Below are 25,983 nucleotides of genomic sequence, written 5' to 3'. Positions count from 1 at the left end.
TATAACATTTGGATTGTCTACATTCAGAGGAACTACTTCCTCTTCCGCCTTTCATAGTCATGTGTGAAATACGGCTGTATAAATGTCTGGCAGCCCCTTGGCGTGCGCACTCGCAACAATGGCTGAGTCTAATTGTGCAGAAGTATTTTACCTCCACAAACAGCTGAGACGTGGTTTGCCATACATGTGGCAAAAAAAAAAGTGCTCCAAGAGTTACATTTAATTTAATCTAATCTAATAACTTTAATCTCAGCCAAACCGATTTAGTCACGAACAAATAAAACACTGAAAAAGCCAAACAATAACATTTTTAAGTTATCAAAGTGACTTATATATCATGTTTAACCTGAGTGGTGAAAGACCGCGGGGGTTTGAAGACGATGTGTCGATTGGCTCAGATATTTGAAGGTAACACAGCTACATTCTCACCTGAAAATATGTTAAAAGTTTTTTTGCGACCCAGAAAGAGAAATAAGAGTAATATTAAAACTAAGTAGCTGGCGCCATTGTTGGAAACTGGAATTGGCTGGGCCGCGCTATGAATTCTGCGATATGGTTTTTCAATTTTGTTGTCCGGCTGGAAAATCGGGAAAAATTCGGGAGAATGGTGGCTCCGGGAGATTTTCGGGAGGGGCTCTGAAATTCGGGATTCTCCCGGAAAAATCGGGAGGGTTGGCATGTATGGTTGTGGCAACATCACTAACCTTGTCAAACACCTCAGAGTAAATCATATCACAGAATATGACGAGTGTATGTTGAGGTGAACTGAAGAGGAGAGGGACAGGTGCTGCTAGGGCGAGACAGACGTCTCTCACGGAGCCCTTTAGTGCTGCAGGCAGGCAAGGTGTTCAAATAGCACAACTTCAGTTTTGTTATTTCTATATGATGAACTCTGCATTATTAAGTGATAAGAACAAGTAATCTGATGTCCTGTAATCATTATGACGCTATAATTTGAGATACAATAAATAAAAATAAGTTTTTGTACAAAGTATCGGTATCGGATCAGTATCGTCGATACCACCCTGAATATTACTTGGTATCGGATTGGAAAGAAAATCAGTGGTATCACACATCACTACTTCATACAGCCCCGATTTGCAGACGCTGTGCGCAGAGGTTCAGGAGCAGAAGTTCCATTGTAAACATACCACGGCAGACCAACGATGTTTCCATGAACATGCTTTTCAGCATCTACCACTTTTCACACACGGTTGCTGTACGCATACAGCCGGCTGTAGCTTTTCAGCTCACAGCCCGACACACACCAACACAACAGCATAGATAGCACAGACGTTAAGGCGGCGAGGCGTGATTGCGGGTGCCGCTCAGGTGCGTCCGCCTCCCCTGCAGCGGCGCTGCAGACCACGCCCCGTCACACACATTAACCAGGTAAAATACATATTTAGGCAGAATTTTGCAAATATCTGTTTTTCATCTTTTAGCAGCATAGTGCTTTTTTTCCAATTACTTTTTAAAAGTCAGGTCAAGGCTCCAAAAGCCCAAAGGCGATATAAGGGTGGCGGCTCACAGCAGTTTTTGTTTGCTAAATGTAATTGTAATTTTGAAATTGAAATGTAATTTTCTCTGTAGCACTTCATGGATTTCACAAGCAATAGACCTTAGTTGTTCACACAAAGCATAAAGGTAAAAAACAATATATACAGTGTTATCTTCATTTTAGATGTCAAAAAGTATTTGCGGCTCCCAGTGTTTTCTTTTGCATGGAAATCGCGTCCTAATGGCTCTTTGGGTGTTAAAGGTTGCTGACCCCTGGTCTACACTGTCTCTGTCCAATAATGGCTAAAATGCCCACAAAACAAAACAAAATTAACATGAACTGCATAAACACTACCATTAGAAATAAAGACGCCCTACCTGTGATCTCTCCTTTCTGCACCGTAAAGGGAATGACCAGACTGAAGGGACGCAGCATCGGCTCCAGCCCATCCACAGGGCTGACGGGATCATCGGTAGCCTGAACCAGAGCAAGAGGGGAGGGGCGTTAGTGGCATCATACTAGGAACTCTGGGATTTCATCCAGAGAGAGGGGAGAGGCAGAGGAAGCACAGCAGGGCTGCAGAGAGGCTGACAGAGACATCTGACTGGTCCAGTTTAGGTAACACTGGTTTAAGAGCGGGGAAAGGAAGGGAGCTTCTAACGATCAGAACTGAACTGGAACAAATGACTGCTGCACAGTCTCTGAGATAATAAGAAAATAATATTATATAAGTTAATATAAGAAATATTAACCTATCTAAGCATTTTGATATAAAGAAGCAAAATGAAATAGAGACAACAGCTCTGAAAACTATAACGAAACCATAAAATTACCAAAAAATTATAATTAAATACATTTAATGAAAAATAGAATAAAGCAATAAAACAAAATTTAAAAATTAAAATAATGTCATACTAAAAAATAATATGAAAAAATTATAAAAGTATAAAAATAAAATAAATTATAATTTTAAGAAAATACACAATTCTCTGAAATAATACAAAACAGATCAAATCTGTCTTGAAACTATTTCTCTAAAATCATCACATTGTCAGAACATCTGGATCAGCTTCTCTCCAGATGTTGAAGAAAAGTTGACACGCTGAATTGTCTCTGATATCAGCCAGTCAGAGGGTAAAAATCAGAGGGTAGTGTTAATAAGAGTAGCCCCCAGCTGCCCTCCCAGCAGGAGATGATGATCATGCAGATTAAACATGCAGCCTCATGCTGAGCCAGAGATCAATCAATAAGTGAATGTGGGTCGGTATCGACTGTGGGACAGGAAACGCTGCAGTGATGGAGGGCAAAGCGAGGAACAGATGACGGTTTTTATGAAGAGGAGACGCAGCGGCAGATAAACAGCAGGTGTGGAGGTAATGCTGATACCCATTGAGGGGAGAAGGCCGCATAGGGAGAGTAGGGCTGCTGTAACTGAAGCTTGTCACATGGTTCCTCTATTATTGGGATGGTGTCACTTGCCTGACGAGGAACAAGGTGCAGCCATTACAAATACAAGCAAACCAGAAACAAACACACCGAAAAGCGCAGCAATTTTCCACAGTTTCAGGAAATAAATCTGAAACATAATTAAAATATGGAACAATACAACAAATAAACAAAAATAAAACAAATAGTCAAAGAAAAATTAAGGATAAAATAGACTGCAACTTAAAATCAAATCAAAAATGAGACATAAAACAAATACATACATAAGATACAAAAAAAATACAAAAACAGCCACAAAAATAAAAGAAAACAAAAAGATGAACAAAATAATAAATAATAATACATTTATTTTCCTTAAACTGGAGATTTCTCCATCGTGTCAATGCTGTGAAGAATTCACAGTTTCACAGTTTTATTCAAGGAGTTTGTTTTGTTTGGGGGTCAACTAAATAATTTAAATATTTATTTTTTCATAGTGACAACTAATATTCATGAAAAAAAAAAATCCCAAGATCAGTTGTGAAAGACATGCAGTTATACAGAGTGTTAAATAAATGAGCCATTAGCTAATCGATCTCCAGTGGCTCCAAATCTGATAGATTCAGATGGGTTGAGATAGTTGGAGGCGTAAAACTACTTTGGTATTTACATGAAGAAGCCTTGGAAGGACTGACCTTCAAACCAAACAAAACCCAATCCAAAAACCCCAACTTAAACTATCCCAAAACCAACCCCAACAAACACCAAACTGCCCCAAACCAGTTCAAACCATCCCAAATCAAACCTAACTATGTAACCCTAAACAAAAACCAGACCAAAGCCAAACCAAACTCATGCCAACAAATCCCAAACAAAACCACTCTGAACCAAGAAAAAAAAAATCCTAACCCAACCTAAACTAACCTCAACCTAAACTATCCTAAATCCATCCCCATAAAACCAACAATAACAGGCCAGAAAGTCAAAGCAAAACAAAGCTAACCTGACCACTTGACCCCAACTCAGTCCCAAACTGAAATCAGCTAAGCCCAAATCATGGTGTTTTCAGGGTGGTGACTCACCACGACATGGAAGGGGCTGTTGGGAATGTGTTCCCCTCCGAAGCGGATGGTGATGACGTACTTCCCTGGCTCTGGAGCCGTGTAATAAATATCGAACGTCCCATCTGCGTTCTCCACTACGTCCACATCCAGCTCCGCTCCGTCCGGCGTTGACACCTTACAGGTGACTTTACCTTTCCCTGCAGCCTTTGCATCCACGGTGATGACTGTTTCCTCTCCGATCTGGATGGTTGGTCCAATTCCTGAACCTGACAAGACATTTGTGGAACCAACAGAGTCAAAGCAGTGATTTCTGAAGTGATTAATGTTAATGAAAGAAAGCACACACTAATACCAGGGAGGTTAAATGTTTAGAATGATGCTGAGTTGTTTAGGGGAAGCTTTAAGAGTGATCGTGTGCACTGATTATAAGAAAAAGGTTCTGATAACGATGGTGTACCCAGCCTCAGAGTGAGTGCTGCTCAATGAGCTGTTAGAGTGGGTTGTTAATCTCTATTGTGTTTATTATCAATGTGTTTATTGCACAATAGAAACCCTTAAATAAAACAATAAATTAAAGTCTTTGTCATTTATTTCAGTTTGCACTGAGTGTGTTTGAATTTGTTTGGGTGGGTTTAAAGTGCAAAACATACTTATAATAAATCTTGGATTTCCTTCTGTTTTCCAGACAGACTGACTGGACAAATACAGTGACCGTAATTGTGGGTAGTTACACATATGTCAAATATAGATGACAGGAAATGAGTGCAGAAATGCCACAGATAGTTTCGGTCTCATCTGGAGTCCGCAGAGTTTATCCAGTGACCTCCAAGCATTTTTAATTCTCCACCCTACACACCAAAACATCTTTAAGTAGCTTCAAGCTGCACTGACAGATGTCCAGTTCCCAGCGCGTACTGGGAATTATTTTAGCCATTGCTTAGCGAATGACATTTCCCATCACTCATTCTGAAAGCTCAGAGAAACTCCCAGCCCATCTTCTGGCCTCTGAGAACAGAAATCACTGCATATTTAGCTTCTTATTTTATTCAGTTCCTTCCATATATAACAGCTTCCAGCTACTTTTATATTCTTATTATTAATAATAATAACTTCTGAGGTGACCTTTACTACTAGGAATGGTATCTTTACACCTTTTAAAGCAAACTACCCCCCCCCCCCCCCCCAAAAAAGGAAAAAAAAGAGCTGGATTCCAGTCACAATGCAGAAACAAAATTTGAGAAAACATTAAACTCAATGAATCAGTGTCCATTTTAAATATCCACCGTTCAGTATATATGTGTAGTTGCTGGTTGGTTAGTTAAGCAGCTGCTTTTTTATGCAAAACTGAAATGCTGTTTATCTGTTGGCGTTCAATGAGTCTAAGAAAGTTGAGGCCACTCACCGAGTCCGTGTCCTCCAATCGACACTGTAGGAAAACAACTACAATCAGTGATGCTGCTAAGCTTCCAATGATAAAGTTTAAGTTTCAGTGCTGGTGGGTGGAGCCTAACCTGTGACCAGACACTTGCTGGCGTCTCCGGTGGGCAGGGCGTGGATCCGGTAAGGTGAGTACGGGATCTCATCTCCTCCGTATTTGATGGTGATGGTGTAGCGGCCCGCCATGTCCGGCACGTAGGACACTGTGTAAGTCCCATCTCTGTTGTCTCGAATGGTCGCCTTCTTGGGTTTTCCCTCTGGATCCTGGAAGCGTACAGACAAGAAGTTAGTCATGTTTGGGGTACAGAAAACATAAATAGGTCCCACTGCCCATCACTGGTCTCCTACCATCTGCCATCGATAGTAAGAAAAGGGAAAAGTAATATGAAGTCAAATTAATTTTATTTTACGGAGATCAGAGATCTTCTTGGTCACCAGACTGAGGCTCATTTCTTCATGTGTGGACACAAACAAACTGAACTGCTGGGTGGAAGCGACACTGAAGCTACAAACCTGCAGTTCCTCTGATGTCCAGCAGAGGCTCCAGCAGTGCATCAGTTAAAACCTTACATTAGAAATAAACATCTTTACAACCTGATACAGAAACTGTTTTGGTCTCTAATCATAATTTGCAACTTCTTTTGATGATTTTTAGGAATCTTTGTGATACATAAATGCAATCAATGGATTGTTTGGCCGGAGACATTCACACCAGTAGCCTGCTGCAGGTAATTCTGTAGGGCTCTGGCACTGCTCATCCTGCCCCTGCTTTTGTACAAAGTAGAATATACTTCTCATTGCAGTATTGGTAATACCCGGTTTCTGTATCTTGCACAGAAGAAGAGGACAAAATAGATTTTCTGGATAAACAAATATGTTAGAGATCAAACAACCAACATGAAATTCAGACTTCTGGATCTAAAACTTTTCACTGTGTCAGCGATGAGCAGTTGAATGTAAAAACAGGCGTAAAAAAAATAAAAAAAATAATCTGATTTAACCTCCCTGTGCAGCAGCGCCCCCTGGTGTGTGGAAGCAGGCATCTACAGCTTATATCCATGTGAAAAACTAAAGTGTGTATCAGAAAGATTAACAGCTACAGCATTATGAACACTATCGTAGACCTGATGGCCGCTGATGGTTTGAGAGCAGTGGGCTTGTCACGTCCACAAGTGTTCTCACAGGATCTAACTATTCACTGCAGCAATGACAGGTCAGACAAGTGGATGGATGGATCATTGAATGGAAGCAGGTTTACCAAAAACTCTGGTTAGTTAACAACTCAAAATCAAATATGTCTGTTAACTCGTTAAACAAACTGAATGGAGTCAGTGCACGTGCAGACCACAGAGGGGTGGAAGCCAAGCAAAGTGCTGCCAATGAAAATTTGCTTCTAACGTTCCAGCAGATAATCTTTTTGAATCTGTTGTTGATTTGATGAACATTGAAAGCGATATTTCAAGTACTTTGACTCTAACACAGGAAACTATGAGCTTCGTTTAAAAGGCTTTAACTAAGAGCATTTACCTAACATCCTACCATCTGCCAGGTCAGATGTGAACTGCTAAGTGAAAGGGCTGAAATTGGTTCTCTCACTCTTATTTTATCCTTACAGTTCTTCCATTATAAGATTTCCATTTAAGTGTAACTAACAGATAAGATTCCATATTAAGGAGTTGATTATAAGAGCTTAACCATGTGCAGCTATTCTTTCTTTGAGTCTCAGTTTTTAATAACATCCATGAAACTAATAATCAGTTTCATGGATGTTATTAGCGTCACAGGAATATTCACACTTTAGATCTTATGCAGAATATAAGAGCGGTGAAAACAGCCAAAGGCTACACAATGAGGAGGCAGTCAGCGGGGGAGAACAGGTGGGTTGGGGGTGGACATGAGACAGGTAAAGGGGGAGGGAGGTGAAGGGAGAGAGTGCAGGGCTTACAGAGCCTCTCCTAAGAATACTGAAGGGGATGGTTTTCTTTACTATGTGAGTCTCCCACACCCTCCTGCCCCAGTCTTCCACAAACAATGAAGCCTCGCGACTGCAGCCGTCTGGACCCTGCAGTGACAGCAACAAGCCCACCGGTCTGCGTTTGAATCGGGGTGAGTCAGAAACAGGTCACAGAAGAGCAACAAGACACGACAGACACCTCCCTGCCAAACACTGACCGGGCAGCACAATGATGATTTCAGGACAGGAGACTCACCAGAATCTGGACGGTGAGCAGTCCTTCTCCAGCATCTCTGGCATCAATGGTGAACTCCACTGGCAAGCTGGCTGGAACCCCAGATGCATTCAGACCGGGACCGCTGGCTCGAACTTTGCTAGCATCATGAGCTGGTAACGTCTTGATTTTAAAAGGACTGAAGAGACAGTTAGAAAGGTTAAATCTGAACCTGAAGGACCAGAACTGTCTTGTACACGCTTCTCTTCAATACCAACCTCCGGGGCACTTCCTGGTCGGCATACTTTACGCACACCGTATATGGGCCATCGTTGGCAGGAGTATAGTTGACCGTGTGAGTGCCATCACCATTATCTGTGATGTTGAGTGGCTCAGCTACACCTGAAGACAAACCAGAGCGCAGGGCAAGGCCACAATGAGGTGATATCACCTGATTAAAGCTAATGGGAGAGTTTCATGACAATACTACTAAAGAAAGATTGAACTCCAGCTTGATAATGAGTTGGTCTGACTGGAAGTCCCACGGGTATAAGGTAAGGCAGGTACAGCTTTTTTGGAACAGCTTTCCTGGTTACCAATGGCCTGGGCAATGTTATGAGGTTAATAAGTCTTTGTAATCTTACCTGTTGGTCCATATAGCTGAACTGACAGGGGAGCCACCCCTGCCTTACTGCTGTCTACAGTAAAAGTCTGAGGAACATGAGCCCGGACTCCACTTCCAAGGCCAGGACCTGAACACCTCACCATACTGGGATCAACCAGCTCTCGCACTGGGACCCGGAATGGACTCCCTGAAAGACAAGTGACGTAATAGACGCTCTTGATTGCAGATATCTTTACCTTAGAAAAGCGCAGAGTCAGTTATATCCAAACCACACCCTACAGGGTTAAGTGACCTTCACCTGGGATCGGTAAGCCTCCAAAGGTGATATTGACGTCATATTCTCCAGGTGTGAAGGGGATATACTCCACACTGCAGCTGCCATCTTTGTTGTCCTTACATGACATTTTTGCCTCTGATGGACCCTCAATGGCCAGGCCAAGTCCCCCAGTGCCAGCACCTCTGAGGCACGCATGAAACAAAAAGGAAGTTTAGGATGTTTAAACAGAGATCTATGGATGCTACAAAATCTATTCTGGATTTAAAAACAGAGTGACGATACCTGGTCTCAACAGTGAATCGGTTTGGTTTGTTCACCAGTCCTTCCTCCAAACCTGGACCGTAGGCTCGGACTCGACTGGGATCACAACCCTCACTCACGGACACCCTGAACGGACTCTTTGGCACCGAGATGTCATCCAAAAGAACTTCAATCAGATGTAAACCTTCAGCAAACAAGAGTCCAGTAAAAGTGAGTATTTTAATCGATAGAGTCAAGATAATGTGGGTGAAACCATTCTGCAGTGATCCGGTGTGTAGATGTCACTGAGTAACCTCCTCATTGCTCTGTAATTTGTTTGTTCTCTTAAACTTGTATACGAAGAAATACAAATTAAATGCTTTACACATTTATTTATTTATCCGTCTTCAGCTGTTGAGTGTGTTGTTTCAAAGTAACCCAAACATTTAATGGTCACTCATTTTTTTACCCCATGGTTCAGTTTTTAACCAGCAACCTCTCAGGCAGAGTGGGAGTAAACCAGACAAAGAATCACCTTCCATTAAAATTCCAGTCTGACTGAGTATTTTTTTCCCACAATGCAATGGACTCTAACACGTCACACTTCACTATCAGTGGAAAGCCATCTGCTGAGCGCCGACAGACTGCAGCTATAAATACCCTTGGTCCAAACCCGCTCCTCACTGAGAGGTTAAAGGACCAGAATCCAATCATTGTAACTGATGTTCAGTACATTACCATAACTGACTATAACAGTAGCACATGCAGGGTTAAGCTTTGAGCAGCAGATATTTGTCTGAGCTTCAGGCACTTAAATATTAAATCTGATATATTTGCTCTGGAATGGTAATTATGCCCTGGATGTTGATTGCTGCTAACCCCTCTGTACACAGACTGACCGCAGTTCAGCCAACAGTCCTTCATGGCTGGCGAGGGAAAACAAGCCTTATGAAAGCCAAATGGAATTTTATTTCACAATTAGGAGGTGTTGCAGTGGAAAAACACCCACAAACCAGCAGCAAACCGTCGTCTTGCCCGTCCTCTGTCTCTGCTGACGATCTGCAGCCAGGCTCACAAACAACACACAGGTCTCAGGCTTACCGTCCTCATACGGTGTGTACTCGACTTTGTATGTCCCATCTCCCTTGTCGGTGACGTAGGCGTCTGTGTTGGCGCCTGACGGATTTGAGATCGAGGTTTTGATATGGCTGCCACCGCTCTTGTAGTGAGCTCGAGCGTCCACGATGAAATGAGTGGTTACTTCCCTCAGGATGCCTGCGGAGAGGAAAGCAGCACGAAGACAAAAAAGTAGAGAAGAAAGTTAGTCAATGTCTCCATGAAATATAACATCCCATTTTTTTTATCAAGATGCAGAGAACGACTCATCACTTATAATCATATCCAAAGACAGTAAAATATTTGAAATATTTCACTGAATGCAGTCATACTGAACAGATTATTTAAAGTGCTACAGAATTCATGTTCAGTTTACAAACAATCAGCCATATTAATCACTTAATTTATGTTTTTGGTTCCAGTCACATAAATTAAAAAACCCCCAAACATGATAGAAAACGTGTATCATTAACACAGATCATTGTTATTACAAAAGATGGACTTTAGCTTCTAGTGCTGCATTTTCTGTCATTTCCAGCAGGGGGCGACTCCAGTGAAGTCTGATTGGATAAAAGTCTCTGAGCTCAGCAAACTCTTTCTCAGTCGCTGCTTTCAGGTCTGATTGAATAGAACAACAAGTTCATTTTGGATGCCGTGGCTCTGTTAGAGGTATGACGTTCTATCACTTTCCAGCCTCATATTTTAACTTTCACAGCATGACTTAGATCAGGACCAAAGGTTGTTTCAGGATAAATCCATCAGAGTAATGCAACAAGCACTCATTTCTTCTTTGCTCTTTGTTTATTGATTAAATTAGTAACGTGAGCATTCAGCAACTTCTCCCATTTGTTCTCATTATAAGACTTTATGACTTCAGTGCTCTTTTATTGGTTTTACTTTAATCTCAATTTAATAAAGACTGCAATCGAAATACGGAAAGAAAAACGTAATAATTAAAAAAAGAACAACATACAAACTAAATGTGCTGTTGGGAGTTTATTAACTGTGATAATGGAGTCTGGTGGCGTCCAGGAGGCCAATGAACCAACCACAGAGAGCTGAGCCTAAACCAGATCACACTGGAAACAGTCCTGTCGTTGTAAAAACAGACCTCAGAACAGCAGAGAGTTTGGAAACTCTAATCACTGAGACGGATAGGCTAATTAGGGCTGAAAACAAGTTAAAGGCTCCCCTATGGTTTATTAAGGAAAATAGAAGGTAATGTGTACCCCATAACATAGAGGAGCCAAAACCCCTGCATCTTTAGTGGCAGACGTCCTGTTAGGGTCAGGGGCGTTTCTGGACATGTTTTTATATCAGGTGCGTGTATCATATTTTATACACATACATGGCAGTGGCATTACGTCACTAAAATTTTGCAGGGGGTTTTGTGGAAGCATTTTGCACCCCTGCATGTTCACAGCTAATAAAATCAGTACATTTTCACAGCTTCTCACACGTGTGCAAAATCTACTGAGTTTTCTGTCGTGTTTAGAGCACAAAATCGATGAGCAAATTTGATGACCAGATATTGTTTTACATTTGTGTTTGATTAAAGTAAACAAACCTCAGACATCCTTCTTTTAACTGGGCATTAAAACATCTTTAAGTGCTCACCTCTGGGTTCCACTCCTGGTCCATAGACCTTCACTCCGCTGGTGTCAACAGCTGGGTCCACCTGCAAGCGAATGGGGAACTTTGGCACCATGTGTCCTCCATATTTAATGGTGATGGTGTACATGCCGTGGCACTGGGGTATATATGTGATGGAGTAGGTCCCATCACTGTTGTTCTGAATGTGAACTTCAGCTTTGGCCCCAGAGTCAGAGATGATCTCGATGGTGAGCTCATCCTCTCCGGCTTTGGAGCAGTCCACCGTGAAGGTTCCAGCCTCGTTGACCTTGCCTTGCTCCAGCCCGGGGCCGCTGGCTGTCACCTTGCTGGGGTCAAACACTGACTGGACCACAGCCTTGAAGGGGGAACCGGGGATGTGCTGGTCTGCAAACAGGATGTTGATGGCGTATTCACCAGGCTCAGTCGGCAGGTAGGACACAGAGCAGGATCCATCACCATTGTCCTGGCATTCAATCTTGGCCTCACATGGCCCCTCCACCGTCAGACCCAGACCACCAGTACCAGCACCCTTTGTGTCAATGGCAAAGGGGGCTGGTTTGCCTACCACACCACCCTGAAGGCCTGGACCGTAGGCTCGCACCTGGAAAGTAAATGAAAAAAACAGAAGAGACACAAGGAATACTTATTAATGCTGGTTAGCAGAAGACATTAGCTGTAAGTCTGAGGTTTGCACCAGAATCAGCACAGATGATCGACTGAACATCCATGGATTACTAAACTGGTAGGCCTGAAAAACATTCACACAAGTAAAGATTTACACAAGGATTTCTCAACTAAGTACTAAGTCATATTTGCTTGGGGATCAAATAATTATTTTATTCAATGATATGCAGGAACTTAGTGAGTGATTAAAGATAAATTGCTTGAAAATCTTTGAATACAAATCTGTGAAGGTTCTCAGTCATCCAGGTCATTGTAGTCTAAGGAGCTTGGAAAGAAAAGTGTCTGGACTTCTTTAAGTTTCTTTGAAGACGTCTGACCTCTCATCCGAGAAGCTTCATCAGTTCTAAGAGCAACTGGTGGAGAGTCCCAGATTTTAAGCCCTATGCGTTTGTCCCCATGAGCGTTATGGACCTCCTTAATGATCCTCTACCTAATCACATGAGCCAAGGTGTGAAAATGGGTGTGGTCACAATCAGCCAAGCCATTGTGAAACCTAGCCCCACCCTATCATGTGATTTACTGAGGTCAAATTGCCCAGGATGTGAGTGGGCATTAAGGCGTCTGGGAAGGGATCTCAAAACTGGATTATAGATGGCAGATAGTTGGTGTCGTAAACCACCGCCACTGTTCAAAGATGGTCGTTCACTGTGGACATAAATGGCTTCTTTCACTCCTCTTTCAAACCATCTGTCTTCCCCTTCCAAAATGTGAACATTGGCATCTTTGTCCTTTAGATGCAGATGGACAGCTGAGTCTTGTCCCATGGAAGTGGCTCTTCTATGTTGTGCCATGCGTTTATGAAGTGGCTGTGTAGAGGTCTGGGCATTCCTTGCTACACTGTACAACATGCACTGCGTTGTTAAGTTTGTGTTTAGGAGTTTTGTCTTTGGGATGAATCCGTTTTTGTCTAGGTGAGTGGGTCTGAAGTACACTGTGATGTCATCCTTGGAGAAAACTCTCCTGAGTTTTTCCAAAAAATGGCTACACAGGGAATGACAATATTGTTGCGTTTGCCTTTCTGATCCTTCCTAGCTGGTGTCTGATACTTTTTTCTGTGCATCTTTGCTGACTCGATGAAAGCCCAATTAGGATAACCACATGTTTTTACTTATTCTGACAAATATTAAAATTCTATCAGTGTGGGTTGTTGTGATCTTAACTCACCTTTGAAGGATCAGGGGGCATGATGCCCTCCACAGTAAATGGACTTCCCGGGACAGGGTTCCCATCGTAGCTGATGTCCACTCTGTATGGTCCTTCCTCAGGAGGAATGTACTTCACTGTATGAACCTCATTGGCTGTGCCCGACTCTACCTTGCAGGGGATTGGTCGACGAGAAGGGGAGGTGATCTTCACGTCTAGTTTGCCCTGACCTCCAGCACCTTGAGTACAGATGGAGAACTCCTGATCCTTCCCAACGTCTACTTCTGATTAGTGCACAGAAACAGCAGGATGGTCAGCAGGAACAGGGGTTTGGGGTTTAGGATGTTGATAACAGTGAAGTCTGAACATCTTTTTAAGCTGTACCCACACAGAGGACAATTCACTCACCGTGCATCGCTTTCAACCTGATGGTTGGTCGCTACCAGGCTCCAGTTACCTAGGTAACATTCTAATGTATTTACTAGCCAGTCATATGTCATTCACCAGTATCCTGAGCTAATTAGCAATCACTTTAATTGCTCTCCTTAAAGTTGAGAAACGTTTATGTCACGCGTGACATCATTGAATGTCATTGATTTTCCTGTCACCATGTGAATTTTTTCCTGTGTGGATGCAGCTTTAGACATAAAGATGAAAAGCTATTTATTTGGAAATGCTGGCGTGTGTTCGGCTGCACATTAAGGGATATTTCTGTTGGAATCCTTTGATACCGATTATAAACGAAATGGAAAAGCGGTCTAAGCAGTTCAAGCTTGTTTTATGTTAAATGATTCAGAAAGAAGAGAAATTTCCACTGCAGATCAGAATTACACATCAGTTAGATTAAATTCAATGAAACAGAGCTTGAGTGAACAGCAGCTCAGAGTCATTAAGGATCCCCATGAAGGGGTTGTGATTGTCTTTCAGAGGAACCCCTGGATTTTTTTGTTTACTCATCTAATCCATCATTTACTCTCCACCTCACTTATTATAATTAGTACCAAACTGTGCAGGACTCTCTATGGAAATATCCTGTAATCTAAAGCTAAACAGCAGCTTGTATTTAGGAATTTGTGATGAATGATTCCAGGAATTTAGCTGGAAACACGCATTCTGTGCTTCATCTGCTGCGTCATGAAACCTGATCAGGGCTCCGTATGGAAGCACTTTGCTTCTGTATGATAAATGTTCCATTTTTTTCCTCACAGACTTACTGTTGTTCAGTCCCTGAACTTTGACCTTGTTGAGGTCCAGTGGGGGGGCCACAATGATGGTGAATGGACTTTTTGGGATGGGGTCTCCTCCATGACACACAATGATGGACATGCTCCCCTGAGAGAAACACAAGCAGTGCTTAACTTATGTCCATCAGTCACCTCACAGGTAATCCATCACACATGTGAATTTGGTGTGTTACCTGCTGCACCGCCGTGTAGCGGACAGTGTATGAGTAGTCATGGTTGTCGATGATCTCAAAGTCTCGGACGGCATCACCTTTAGCTGCTCCGGTGAAGTGGACCTCAGGTTTGGCTTTACCAGCTCCCTTTGTATAAATGGTGAAGTGGGTGGGCTTACCCACCTCCACCCCTGCAAAGTTCAGACAGAAACTTTATTAATAAGGTTCTTCTATGTGCAGCACTTTGTGATTCTCTGTCTAGAAAGGTGCTATATAAATAAAATTTTACTTTATCTAATTTAATACAGATAACAAGCTAAAACCTGCTGTCCCCCTGATGGGAACAGGGGCTCCAGCAGTGAGCCAGTCCTAACAGACTAATTAAAGATTAAAATGTCCAACTTTACAACAGATATAGATGTTTATAGTCTGATACAGTCTCTTTAGATTATTTAAAGTTTGTATTATTAGAAGGATAGAATAGAATAACCCTTTATTGTCATTGTACATATAAATCAAAACTGTGGGTGCTCCACCCTAGTTGTGCCAGAATAAATTATAAATAGTAGGCAGCTGCAATCAATAGAAAACAGAAAAATATATACAATCAAGAGGGTAATATATAAAATAAGAGAAAGGCACAAATTAGAGAACAAAGTGCTTGGAAGTACTGGTGGTGGTCAGAGGGCCTGTGACAGAGCCTCGCCTCTGTCAGTGCGCCCCAGGGCAGCTGTGGCTACAATGTAGCTTGCCATCGCCAGTGTGTGAATGTGAGTGTGAATGGGTGGATGACTGAATGTAGTGTGAAGCGCTTTGGGGTCCTTAGGGACTAGAAAAGCGCTATACAAATGCAGGCCATTTGGAAGTAGTGCAAAAAGACTTGGTCTGAACAGAGTCTGTGTGTGAGTGGCCTGAGTGATGAGGGTTACTCAGACCATTGTTTAGATTTGTGGATGGGTGGACAGGGGTGGGGGCAGCCAGTGACTTTTTGGGTGGTGTTAATTACCCTCTGCGCAGCCTTCCTGTACTCAGTTGTGGCCCTTGCATATCAGGGAGGAAGAGAGCACGCTCTCCACTGAGGAGCAGTAGAAGGCCAGCAGCAGCTTCTGGTCTGGGTTATATGAGATCATCCAACCAATAAAATGGCTGCTGTGTGATTACTGTACTAAGAGACCATCCAAGAAGTCTGAGCTCTGGTTTACTAATTACCAGGTCTCTTCGTGGACCCCTGTATGTGGACGTGATTAGTAACACTTCCACAGTTTTGTATCTGATTTTTGTGTTGTATTGATCACAAATGTGATAAAACCCAGCTCACCTGTCCTGTTGAGTCCAGGTCCCTCTGCCCTGACTTTGGCTGCATCATGGGAAGGATCCACCTTTATTCTGAAGGGGCTAATAGGGATTTCCTGTTTTACACAATAAGTGTGAGATGTTTTTTTAAATTCAGTTTTAACATAGATGTGCATTTAAGATTTGATCCAACTGTTGACCCCTCATTTACCTGATCAGCGAACAGCACCATGATGGTGTACTGTCCGGGACCCGGAGGCATGTACTTCACTGTGAATGTGTCGTTGTCGTTCTTGATGATGTCAAAGTCTATGTCAGCCTCGGCAGGTCCGACTACACCTGGAGCGCACTTGATGCCAATGCTGACATCACCTGCAGGGAAATAATAATTAACTCTATTACAGAGATTCAAGGTTATTTCTGCAGTAATATTCAAACATCATGTAGCAGTATTCCTGTACTATTTAATTTCTTTCTAATTACACTCATAAAAACAAAACTTGGCATTACAGCGTGTTTGTGTGCTGCACAGCTGGTCTGAATCTGAGTTAAAGTCATTCATTGGAGATCAAGCTCAATGATCAGAAAGACAAAACAATCTCCTATGTGTCGTGCATTGTGGTGGCGGGACATGAAAAGAGGACATTAGACATGAAACAGGTCTCACCCTGTCCGGCTTCACTGCAGTCCACAGTGAAGTAAGTCGGCTCGTTGGCCTTCAGTCCTGTCTTCTCCACACCTGGACCGTAAACTTTCACATTCTCTGGATGGCTGCCCTCTCCGATAGTCACCTTATTCACAACATCACCATCATTGTTGGCAACAATAACCTGGCTTCTATCTAGACTCTAACAAATAAATGCAAAAGCTGAAATATGGAATAAATCATGGAATATAAACATCCATGCTTTTAAGGAAAATTTTAAACTCATCTTTTTCTGCTAAGAAACATTTGAGGTGATACACTGAGCTCTCGACACACTATTATTAAAACACTGCAGCCACTGGAGTACCTCAAGGCTCTACTATGGGTCCCCTAAAGTTCTGTATTTACATGACAGCATTTTGTCCTTCAACCAATAAAAATAGTGTTTAGCAGACATCTGCTTAAGTTAAAGGTTAATTTAGTTTTTTCCATTTAATGTTTTACTGATTACTAACAAAAAACAAAGCTAAAACTAATCTCACATAGTGTCTGTTGTAAGTTGGTAATAATTCAAAGAGCAAGGTATTTGTATGTTCGTGTTAATGATTGACCAGTTTACACTGCAACAAACTGCAGACATTGTGAGTGGGATTAACAGATTTAAAGGATATACTTCAGTGACTTTAATGTAAGACTATATTTGGTGTTGGTTTTATACCCTGAATGGGCTGTTGGGGACGTTGACTTCACCCCAGGTGACGATAATGGTGTGTTTGATGGGTTTTGTGGGAATGTAAACACAGAAGTAGGTGCTGTCTCCATTATCTGTGATCTGGACGTCAATGGGGAAACCATCTGAATCCTACAACACAAACAGATTTACACTGGTGTGATTTTGAAAAGATGTTAATGTGTTATTAAAACATTACGGAGAGGCTGCCTCTGAATCCTCACCTGAGCATAGAGCTTCAGCTCTCCTCTGCCAGCTCCATGGGTATCAATGGTGAAATCAGCAGGTTTGTTAACAATGCAGCCCAAAGGCTCCAGACCTGGACCGTAACATTTCACCTGAGGAAATAAACACATCACATGTTTAAAAATTAAACATGCAGGAAAATGTTTGAAACTCAACAAGGCTCTGATCTGACCTTCTCAGGGAAGATGACACTGGCAGCAGGGAGGATGTGGGCCATGAAGGGACTGTCCTTGATGTCCTCGTCATCACAAATAACATGGACGGCATAGTCGCCTGGTTCAGTCGGCCAGTATCGAACATCACACGATCCATCACCTTTATCATCACACTCAATCTTAGCCTGGGAGGGCCCCTCGATAGAGAAACCTACACATAGACGCTGTTATTTAAACACTGCCTATCAGTGATGAATGTGAAAACAATGGGATCTGCCCATGGAGTTCAATACTTTACATGACACACAAATATTCACAGAAATAGCAGGATATACCATCAGATCCAGAGGCTTTTGGACAGTGGCAAACATCTTACACACAATGCCCTGTTTTCAGATGCTCAAAAGTAACCAGACTGTTGATAAGGAGTAGGTCTGCAGGTTGTTATTCCATGACCACTTAAGCAAATAAAAGATATGGAGTTCTGTTTGGTAGCTGTTTACTGAAACATATGAGGTGTTAGATTTCCTGTAATATGATTGGTCTCGTTTCGTTTGATAGATGCAGCAGAAATGTTACATCCTTATTATATTTAAAAATATTTTTTCAACAAGATGTTGAAGTACTGTGGATTGCTTTTGACCATAAGTCAGCGCCTTAAGCTCTTAACGTTTGCCTGAGTCCCATCTTTATGTTATTGTAACTAACCGAGAGTTCCCACTTCAGTTCCAATGGCCTCCACCACAAAGTCAGCACTCTTCCCCACCATACCGGTCTCCAGACCTGGACCCCAGGCTCTCACTTTCTGAGGCCCTGCCTCCTCACTGACATAAACTTCAAATGGGCTGGAAAAACAGAACGAATTGATTAGTTTTTATCTTTACTTCAGATAAAAAAAAATGTTTACATTTATGCACACAAGTCACTGGAGTAGCCCAGGGTTCAATCTTGGATCCTCAATATCTTTAGTTTTATATGGCATCACATGGCCAAATGATTAAAATGCATGCATTTGTTACTATATGTGACATAATGCACAGCTGTAAGAAACACTGTTAACTCCCCAAAATGTAATAGTATGTATAATCACTCCATCAACCTCACCTGCGAGGGATGCTGTGTCCGCCCCAAGTGACGGTTACGATGTACTTTCCTGCCATGACGGGGTAATAATTACACTCATACAGGCCATTTTCCATCTCAAGCACATTCACAGACTCCTCCAGGCCCTCTATATTAAAAATAAACATAATCCACAATCAGCCCACCTTTACTGAGCTAAATTTCAAATGAAAATAAAGCCAATTACCAAAAATAAAAACATTTTGTAAAACACACTCACAAATGTACATACACAGGAGAAACCTCTTTTTGGATATTCTGGAAAGGCCTGACTGTGCTGAATCCATCATTAAAAATCTCACAAATATCAGCTATAGTCAGTGTTCTGTATTAAAAATAAGAGGGGTTCTCTTTAGTTTTGTTTAAATGTGTTTCCTTAAAGGGATTTTAGCTCCAGTTGGTGAATCTTGTGGGTTGGTGAGTCTTGCTGTCTTACTTGGTCCTTTTACGGTGACTTTGAGCTCCCCGCTGCCGGCTCCTTTGGTGTAAACTCTGAAATCTGCCAATTCTTTCACTCTCAGACCCTTCGGCTGCAGACCTCTGCCAGATGCTCTGCAGGCGTTTGGGTTACAGGCTGCAAGGACCAGTCAGATGGAGGTTAGACTGGGAAACGACGCTCAAATGCTAATGAAACTCACACAAACACACAGATCCTGTTTCATACTTCCTATGTAATCCTACACTGAATCTCCTGGAGAATCATCAGGATCTGTCTTATCTGTCCAACTGCCTCCTCCTCCAGCTGAAGCCATAAAGTCGGCTGCTATCATGGAGGAGCTATGAAACTTGAAATGGAGGGCTGAGTTGGAGTTAATTTGGTCTCAGAAATTAATAGTTAATCTCACAGGTTACTCATTTACTCTCTCAAACTGATCAGTGCACAGCTGATTGAACTCACATGATTACTGTGTGTACAACAGTACACAGTGATTCTAACTAAAATATACTAACAACACACACACACACACACAGAGCAGCACGAGTTTCTCATTAGTCAGCTGATCAGCGCCATAAAATGCAGTTTGCTGAGGCTGAAAGGGAAAAGCAGCAAAGAGGAAGACGTGATGAAATCAGAATTCAGAGCTGAAGATTCAAGAAAAATACAAAATACACACAAACTTAATAGCAAACAGAGGGAAAAACTTGCTATAGATTGACATGTTCTTTAAACTTAAACTTAAGTTTGAAGCATCAGATTTGAGAACACGATGCACTCAGAGGATAGAGCGTCGGTTAGCTGCAGAAGGAAGAGTTACTGGAGGCGATGTGAGGAAGAACAGGCAGGGTTGATGATGATGTTGGGGAGAAGCAAGTAGAAGATCACTCGGGCATTTAAGCCTCTTCTCTGATTATATATAATTATGTGAAGTCACTTGCTAACCACTTTATTTTAAAGTGGTTAATTTTGTTGTTTTGCTAAGATGTTATTAACACTTCTTATTCTGTTTAGTTGTTATTCACATTACAGATTCAAACCAATAAAACAACCCAGAACCTTCTTCATAACACACTTTTTCTTAATACCTCCTTATATAGTTGAACCCTGTTCAATTCTACAAAATTTCTTAAAATTAAAAGTGATACCAAGAAAATCTGAGCTGTTCTTGGGCTACTTTGTCAGTGTCGTTTTCCAGCCCTCAATGGTTCTTGTAGAGTTTTTTAGTTAACCATCTAAATCAAACAAAAGTCTCCAAATGTTTACAAGAAGTGACCCACCACACATACTAACCCACTCAGGAGAATATTCTGGATTTTTGCTGACACAAAAGTTGAATCTGTGGGCAATGGAGCTAAAAAAACAAAACAAAAACAAAAAACTGAGCAGTATAGCTTGAGTTACTTGGAATTGCTTTCTTTGCTGCTTTTATCAACCTACTGACCTAACAACATGTTCTCAGGATAGATAGTTTTGACAAAATGCATCCCAGAACACCACAACCAACCCAAATGTAAATTATTAAGCTTGAATTTCTACAGAACTAAAGTGTAATAAAATAATAATAATAAAATAATGATGAACTTAAATAATTCCTAATTATTTCTGATGCCATTCAAAAAGGGCTTTAGACTACCACATTCAGTTTCTGAGATGTAGAAAAAGAACAAGCTGCTCAGGATGAAGCAGTGCCAGGACATGCTGTAAGGCAGGGAACCCCCATCCATATGGGGCCAAAGTGAAGACAGTTTGAGTCGAAAAGACCAGGCTAGCGCAGGCAGGCTCCAGTTGCATCCTGTCAATGGCCTGTACTAACTTGGTCGCCTGGGTTTGGGTGGTGTTGGAGGAGGGGCTCTCCTGGTCTTGTCAGCAGGTGGGGTGCGTATGGACTGAGGTACAATCTGCACTGGAGACCCAGGAGGAGGGACACTCTGTGAAACTGAAGGAGGGAATAACAGTATGATGCATTTGTACATCGGCACAAGGAGGACAGAACCCAGATCGGTTAAAGGGCAGCGTCACCAAAGCAAGACGAACTCTCCAAATTCAACCAAATCAACCCAACCCAAACCAAACGAAAACTAAGCAAACCCAAAATAACCCAACCCAAATGAACTAAAATAAAGCAAACCAGCCAAATCAATCCAAACAAAACTAAAACAAACCAAACACAACCAACAAACCAACGCTAAATAAAACATAGGAAATCCAGTCAACCCAAAACAAACTATTCCAGACCTAACCACCTAACCAACATAAATCAAACCCGTAGACAGTTGGGATAAAGTTTAATTCTGCATTAATTCTGCAAAGTTAGTCTCAAGTCACTGGAATTTTCTCAAGTCAGTTGAATCAGGCTAGTCCCATTTTCAAAGATAAGTCAAGTTAGACTTCAAATGAAGGTAAGCTATTCCCAAACCCAGTGTCCTGGATCAACACGGTCCTGATTTATATCTTAAATCCTTGGAAATCACAGGCGATTCTTAAATTCAATATTGAAAAATCCCCTCATCTAATTCCAAATTAGTTTAATCCAACATGACATCCCAAGGCTACTTCTGCAACAAATTACAAGACAAGACCAAGTTGCCAATAATACCCTAAATTTAGGCTCCAAGTTAAGACAAATTAGGAACGCTCCAAACATGACTTACAAGTCCTAACCAAAAATAGCCAAATCCCAGATCAAGAACAGCCAAGTCAGACATAATCCAGTCCATATAAATATCCACATCCTGTTCCAGCAAACTGGAGGTGATCAAACACCACAGCCTAAAAACATGAAAGTCCATAGAGTGAACCATAAAGGAAGCACAGACAATCTCAGAAGACCTGGACTTGGACGATACCAAAGGTTCCTGTTACAAAATCCATCGAAGTTTAATGTTACACGCATGCTGATCAGAGATCTGTGCTGGTGAATGTATTACAATAAGAGACAGGGTCAGTTAAATGTTTAAAATAAATATTGTAAATATTTAAGTTGACTATATTAAATGAATGAAATAAAAATATATCTGCAGATTTAAAGAATTACATATAAGATAGGACATGCTTTAGGACAAAATTCTGGTTTTCATTTTAAATCACTGAAGGAACTGCCTAGTACCTAGAATGCAGGAAAGAGTTAGAAAGGTCAGTTTGTAGTGTTGTAGACATAAAGTAAATGTTAATAGCCCACCTTCGGAGATGTGGACAGTGAAAGGACTTCTGGGAATCTGCTGCCCAGCAAAAGTCACACAGACGACATGAGGTCCCTCCAGGACAGGGACATAGGTGCACCGAAATACACTGTCGCCTCTGTTCTCCAGGACAATCTCCACTGTATCCCTGCGGCCATTTGAGTCCACAATAATGACGCCCACATCTCCAGCACCCGCTCCTGGTGTACGGACAGAGAATAACAAGACCTTTAAACAATGGAGGAGGAATGTGACAGTCACTGGAACAGTATCAGACAATGAAGGTCATCTGCAGGAAATATAGCAGTGGATACCCAGAGCTAATGGAAATATAGAGTCAGAGTCCCTCCGAGAGACCGCAAAATGTTTTTGTGCATAATTTTGGTTTTAATTTGTTCTTTCAAGAGTAATGATGGAAGAAAAACTTTTCATCAATTTTCTTTTATTAAGGGAATGTAGCTCAGACAAACTAACAATACAATGAGACTTACCTGCAGTGTAAATATCAAAGTATGTAGGTTTGTTGGCCACATTTCCCGTTGGCTGCAGTCCCAGCCCGCGGGCCTGAACTCTGGTTGGGTCGCCCATGGCTTTTGAAACATTTACAATGAAGGGGCTTCTGTCAATGTCCTGACCAGCAAACAACACCTTTACCTGAGTGGAAGAGGACCGCAAAGGCCTATTAGGTTCACAAACATAAATTTGTGTTTCCATGAACTAAACAAAAGCTAAGACAAAGGAACCAGGAAACATTCCGACCCTGTCAAAAGGACAACACAAGAAACAGCTCCTTTATCCACACATGATCCATGTGAGTTATACATGTCATTGGTTCAGTATTCCCCAATCAGGGGTATAAGCATCACAGGGAGTTCATCTGCAGAAAGATTAGCTCAAACATAAACATTAAAAAAATTACAGAGACCAAAATTGAGCAGACATCACCAGTTAAAGTTAAAAGGAACTGATAAATGGTAGCAAATAGATATGCATACATGATTAAAAGTGATAATTAATGGTGAAAGAGAATGCAGTTATTGATGAGTCAGTGAACAGTTATGCTAATGATTGTGGATGATGACATTTATTTGTATTTGTATTTATTTATCTTAAATGGCAAAGTCATCCTTGTCCAATTTAAATGGGTTCCCCTTCAAACATGAAGGGTTCTGGGTCCATGTTATAGGCTGTGCAGGTCCATCAGATGAAGAACGTTGGGAACGATGGCCCTGTATTTCTGATCAATAACATAAGAACCACTGTACTTCTTTCAGCTGTACAGTGAGAGCTTCTTACTTTATGAAGCCCCTCCACTTTGGGCAGGTAGACCACAGAGTAGGTTCGGTTCTTGTCGTTGTTGGGGATGACTCGGGCCTGATGGAGACAGAAATGATGCAGCATAATTTCAGTTATATTTAACTTTTGTGTCCTTTTAAATTAATGTGAGGCTGTGTTTGCACCTCTTCTGTGTGTCCCTCTGGATCCTCCACATAAACTAGAACTTCTCCCAGTCCAGCCTCCACCGTCTCCACCAGGAACTCTGCTGGTTTCAGAACCATGTTACCTCGAGGCTCGATACCTGCAAACACAGCGATCACACGTAACTTTATTGTTTGAAGTAATGAATGGAAATGTTTGTGAAAGTCCTCCGATAGCATTGGACTACGTAAATGGCGACATAGTTTTTCAGATGTGGTATTCCCGTGTTAATAACAGAAGCTACAATAAAGTTGACTGTTTCTGGATTTAGGGCCGTAATGTGCTGATGTCGATAACATATTTAGAAAACTTGTTTTAATTCAGCTAACAGTACAAATAAAATTGCTATTTGAGCATGATTTCAGTTTAAATGTGCATCTGCATTTATTAAACATTTTAATATTCTGGAAATTTAGCAATGATCTTTTTCCACTTCAGTGTTTCATCTATGAAACATAAAAAGTAGTTAGATAAGCCCAAAGACATCCTCAGATTAGATACTTTGTTTTGAGTAATGAGACAAATATCTAAATGATGATTGATGGAATTTTGAGGTATTACAATACGTTTTTTTGTACAATCCCAATGAGTCGATTCTACCAGAAATTTTTCTAAAACCTCAATAAAACTTGAAGTTTGATTAATGAACTTTGTTCCTGTGCATTTTCCACTCACCTGGTCCGTAGGCCTTAGCCCTCTTGGGGTGTAGCGATTTGGCCCTCAAGGGGGCACCGGGCTTCAGTTTGGCTTTAGGGAACTGAGACAGGTAGGTCATCACAGAGTGCTCATCCACATTAGGATCGACGATCTCCTCAGGAGCAATCACCTGGAGAGGAAGGACAAGACGAAAAACGCATCAGCTCAACACACAGCAGCCACACACTCAAGCTTTATCGAACTGGAACTACATGTCCTTGCTAACAGTTCTCCTGTATGACTGGTAAGGTAAGATTTCCATTTACTGACGATTTCTTCAGAAGTTTAAAAACCTTCAAGGAAAATTGTTTTGCAGCTAGAACTTTGTTTTCTCATATTATGCTTAACATCTCCTGATTTAGTTGCAGTTTTATTTCTTTGCTTTGCTTTTAAGTTGGAACTATGTTAAATGGACTGGTCCTTTTATAGCAATGTTCTACTCGAACTCAGCATTCAAAGCACTTTTCACAACAAGTTATAATAATTTACGTCTTTAAGCATTTTTTAACTAACCCAGAAACACACATACACACACAATAGAGGCGCTTAGGATCGAACCACCGACCTTCTGATTAGGGGATGCCCTGCTCTTTCTCGTGAACCTCAGAGTGGTAGGACATAAATTAGCTGATGAGCTTGTGAACATGTCAGTAAACCTGTTACAATCAATACATTTCCAGCTGCAAATACTTATTTAAAAAATAACAGCTGGAAACTTAAAAACGATTTCATTTTGCCAGAAACACATCAGATGGCCTCGATAAAGACGCCTCTAATCTCCAACAGCTGAAGTGAGTGAGTTCATAAGAGATTGAGGGAGTCGAGTCCAAAATCCTCCATGGAAGAGAAACTGGAGGGAAATCAAAATGAATGGTTTCATCTGATCAGAAAATTTGTTTTTTAATTACATAAATAACAAAAGAACAGAACACATGAGGGGTCGGTGAAATGGTAAACAGCTGCTTGCTCAGCGAAGGAGAGTGAGAAGACGTCTGAAATCTCAGAGGAAAACAACCTGAATCAACCTGAGAACAGTGCAAAGAGTTTTATCATTATTGTCATCGTTATGTGTTTTTTCCACTTAAGCTCTCCTTACCAAATCATTTCCCTCTAATTTCTTGTGAAAACATTTATACATTATTCCTCTCTTTACAAGTTCTGACTAAAAAATTTCTGCGTTTCTCATTTAAACGACTCTGGCAGTTGAATTTTATGATTAGACTTTCTGGGAAATTAGAGAGGCTTAATTCACCTCCGACCTGCAGAAATTAGGCAGCAGCTGAACTCAGACTCTGACTTCGTGCCTCA

The 25,983-nt window shown here is 41.5% G+C and overlaps 1 protein-coding gene across 8 annotated transcripts in view; it reads right to left on the bottom strand.

Annotated features, from left to right (window-relative positions):
- The window catches only part of LOC120744192 (filamin-C-like), a 59,522-nt gene that overhangs the window by 14,102 nt on the left and 19,437 nt on the right, over nucleotides 1-25,983 (bottom strand). For 2 of the 8 annotated variants that reach the window (XM_040048374.1, XM_040048380.1), the window contains exons 4-34: nucleotides 24,655-24,805; nucleotides 23,961-24,079; nucleotides 23,797-23,874; nucleotides 22,992-23,154; nucleotides 22,500-22,700; nucleotides 21,135-21,257; nucleotides 19,319-19,456; nucleotides 18,865-18,991; nucleotides 18,469-18,605; nucleotides 17,778-17,971; nucleotides 17,584-17,697; nucleotides 17,348-17,491; nucleotides 16,651-16,774; nucleotides 16,195-16,355; nucleotides 16,009-16,099; nucleotides 14,712-14,881; nucleotides 14,509-14,626; nucleotides 13,316-13,578; nucleotides 11,471-12,068; nucleotides 9,839-10,012; nucleotides 8,780-8,942; nucleotides 8,519-8,679; nucleotides 8,240-8,407; nucleotides 7,874-7,997; nucleotides 7,638-7,794; nucleotides 7,373-7,489; nucleotides 5,502-5,691; nucleotides 5,393-5,416; nucleotides 4,009-4,256; nucleotides 2,888-2,980; nucleotides 1,879-1,978 (exon numbers count right to left, since the gene is read on the bottom strand). In XM_040048374.1, coding sequence (XP_039904308.1) covers nucleotides 1,879-1,978; nucleotides 2,888-2,980; nucleotides 4,009-4,256; nucleotides 5,393-5,416; nucleotides 5,502-5,691; nucleotides 7,373-7,489; nucleotides 7,638-7,794; nucleotides 7,874-7,997; nucleotides 8,240-8,407; nucleotides 8,519-8,679; nucleotides 8,780-8,942; nucleotides 9,839-10,012; nucleotides 11,471-12,068; nucleotides 13,316-13,578; nucleotides 14,509-14,626; nucleotides 14,712-14,881; nucleotides 16,009-16,099; nucleotides 16,195-16,355; nucleotides 16,651-16,774; nucleotides 17,348-17,491; nucleotides 17,584-17,697; nucleotides 17,778-17,971; nucleotides 18,469-18,605; nucleotides 18,865-18,991; nucleotides 19,319-19,456; nucleotides 21,135-21,257; nucleotides 22,500-22,700; nucleotides 22,992-23,154; nucleotides 23,797-23,874; nucleotides 23,961-24,079; nucleotides 24,655-24,805 — 4,933 coding nt within the window. The remainder of the gene's footprint in view (nucleotides 1-1,878; nucleotides 1,979-2,887; nucleotides 2,981-4,008; nucleotides 4,257-5,392; nucleotides 5,417-5,501; nucleotides 5,692-7,372; nucleotides 7,490-7,637; nucleotides 7,795-7,873; nucleotides 7,998-8,239; nucleotides 8,408-8,518; nucleotides 8,680-8,779; nucleotides 8,943-9,838; nucleotides 10,013-11,470; nucleotides 12,069-13,315; nucleotides 13,579-14,508; nucleotides 14,627-14,711; nucleotides 14,882-16,008; nucleotides 16,100-16,194; nucleotides 16,356-16,650; nucleotides 16,775-17,347; nucleotides 17,492-17,583; nucleotides 17,698-17,777; nucleotides 17,972-18,468; nucleotides 18,606-18,864; nucleotides 18,992-19,318; nucleotides 19,457-21,134; nucleotides 21,258-22,499; nucleotides 22,701-22,991; nucleotides 23,155-23,796; nucleotides 23,875-23,960; nucleotides 24,080-24,654; nucleotides 24,806-25,983) is intronic. The other 6 variants (XM_040048375.1, XM_040048378.1, XM_040048376.1 and 3 more) reach the window with 6 other exon arrangements.

Source organism: Simochromis diagramma, unplaced genomic scaffold, assembly GCF_900408965.1.
Source record: "Simochromis diagramma unplaced genomic scaffold, fSimDia1.1 OVJJ01000557.1, whole genome shotgun sequence".
Classification (NCBI taxonomy): Eukaryota; Metazoa; Chordata; class Actinopteri; order Cichliformes; family Cichlidae; genus Simochromis; species Simochromis diagramma.
Note: the sequence above shows the minus strand (reverse complement) of the source record. Positions and strands in the feature narration are given on the sequence as shown.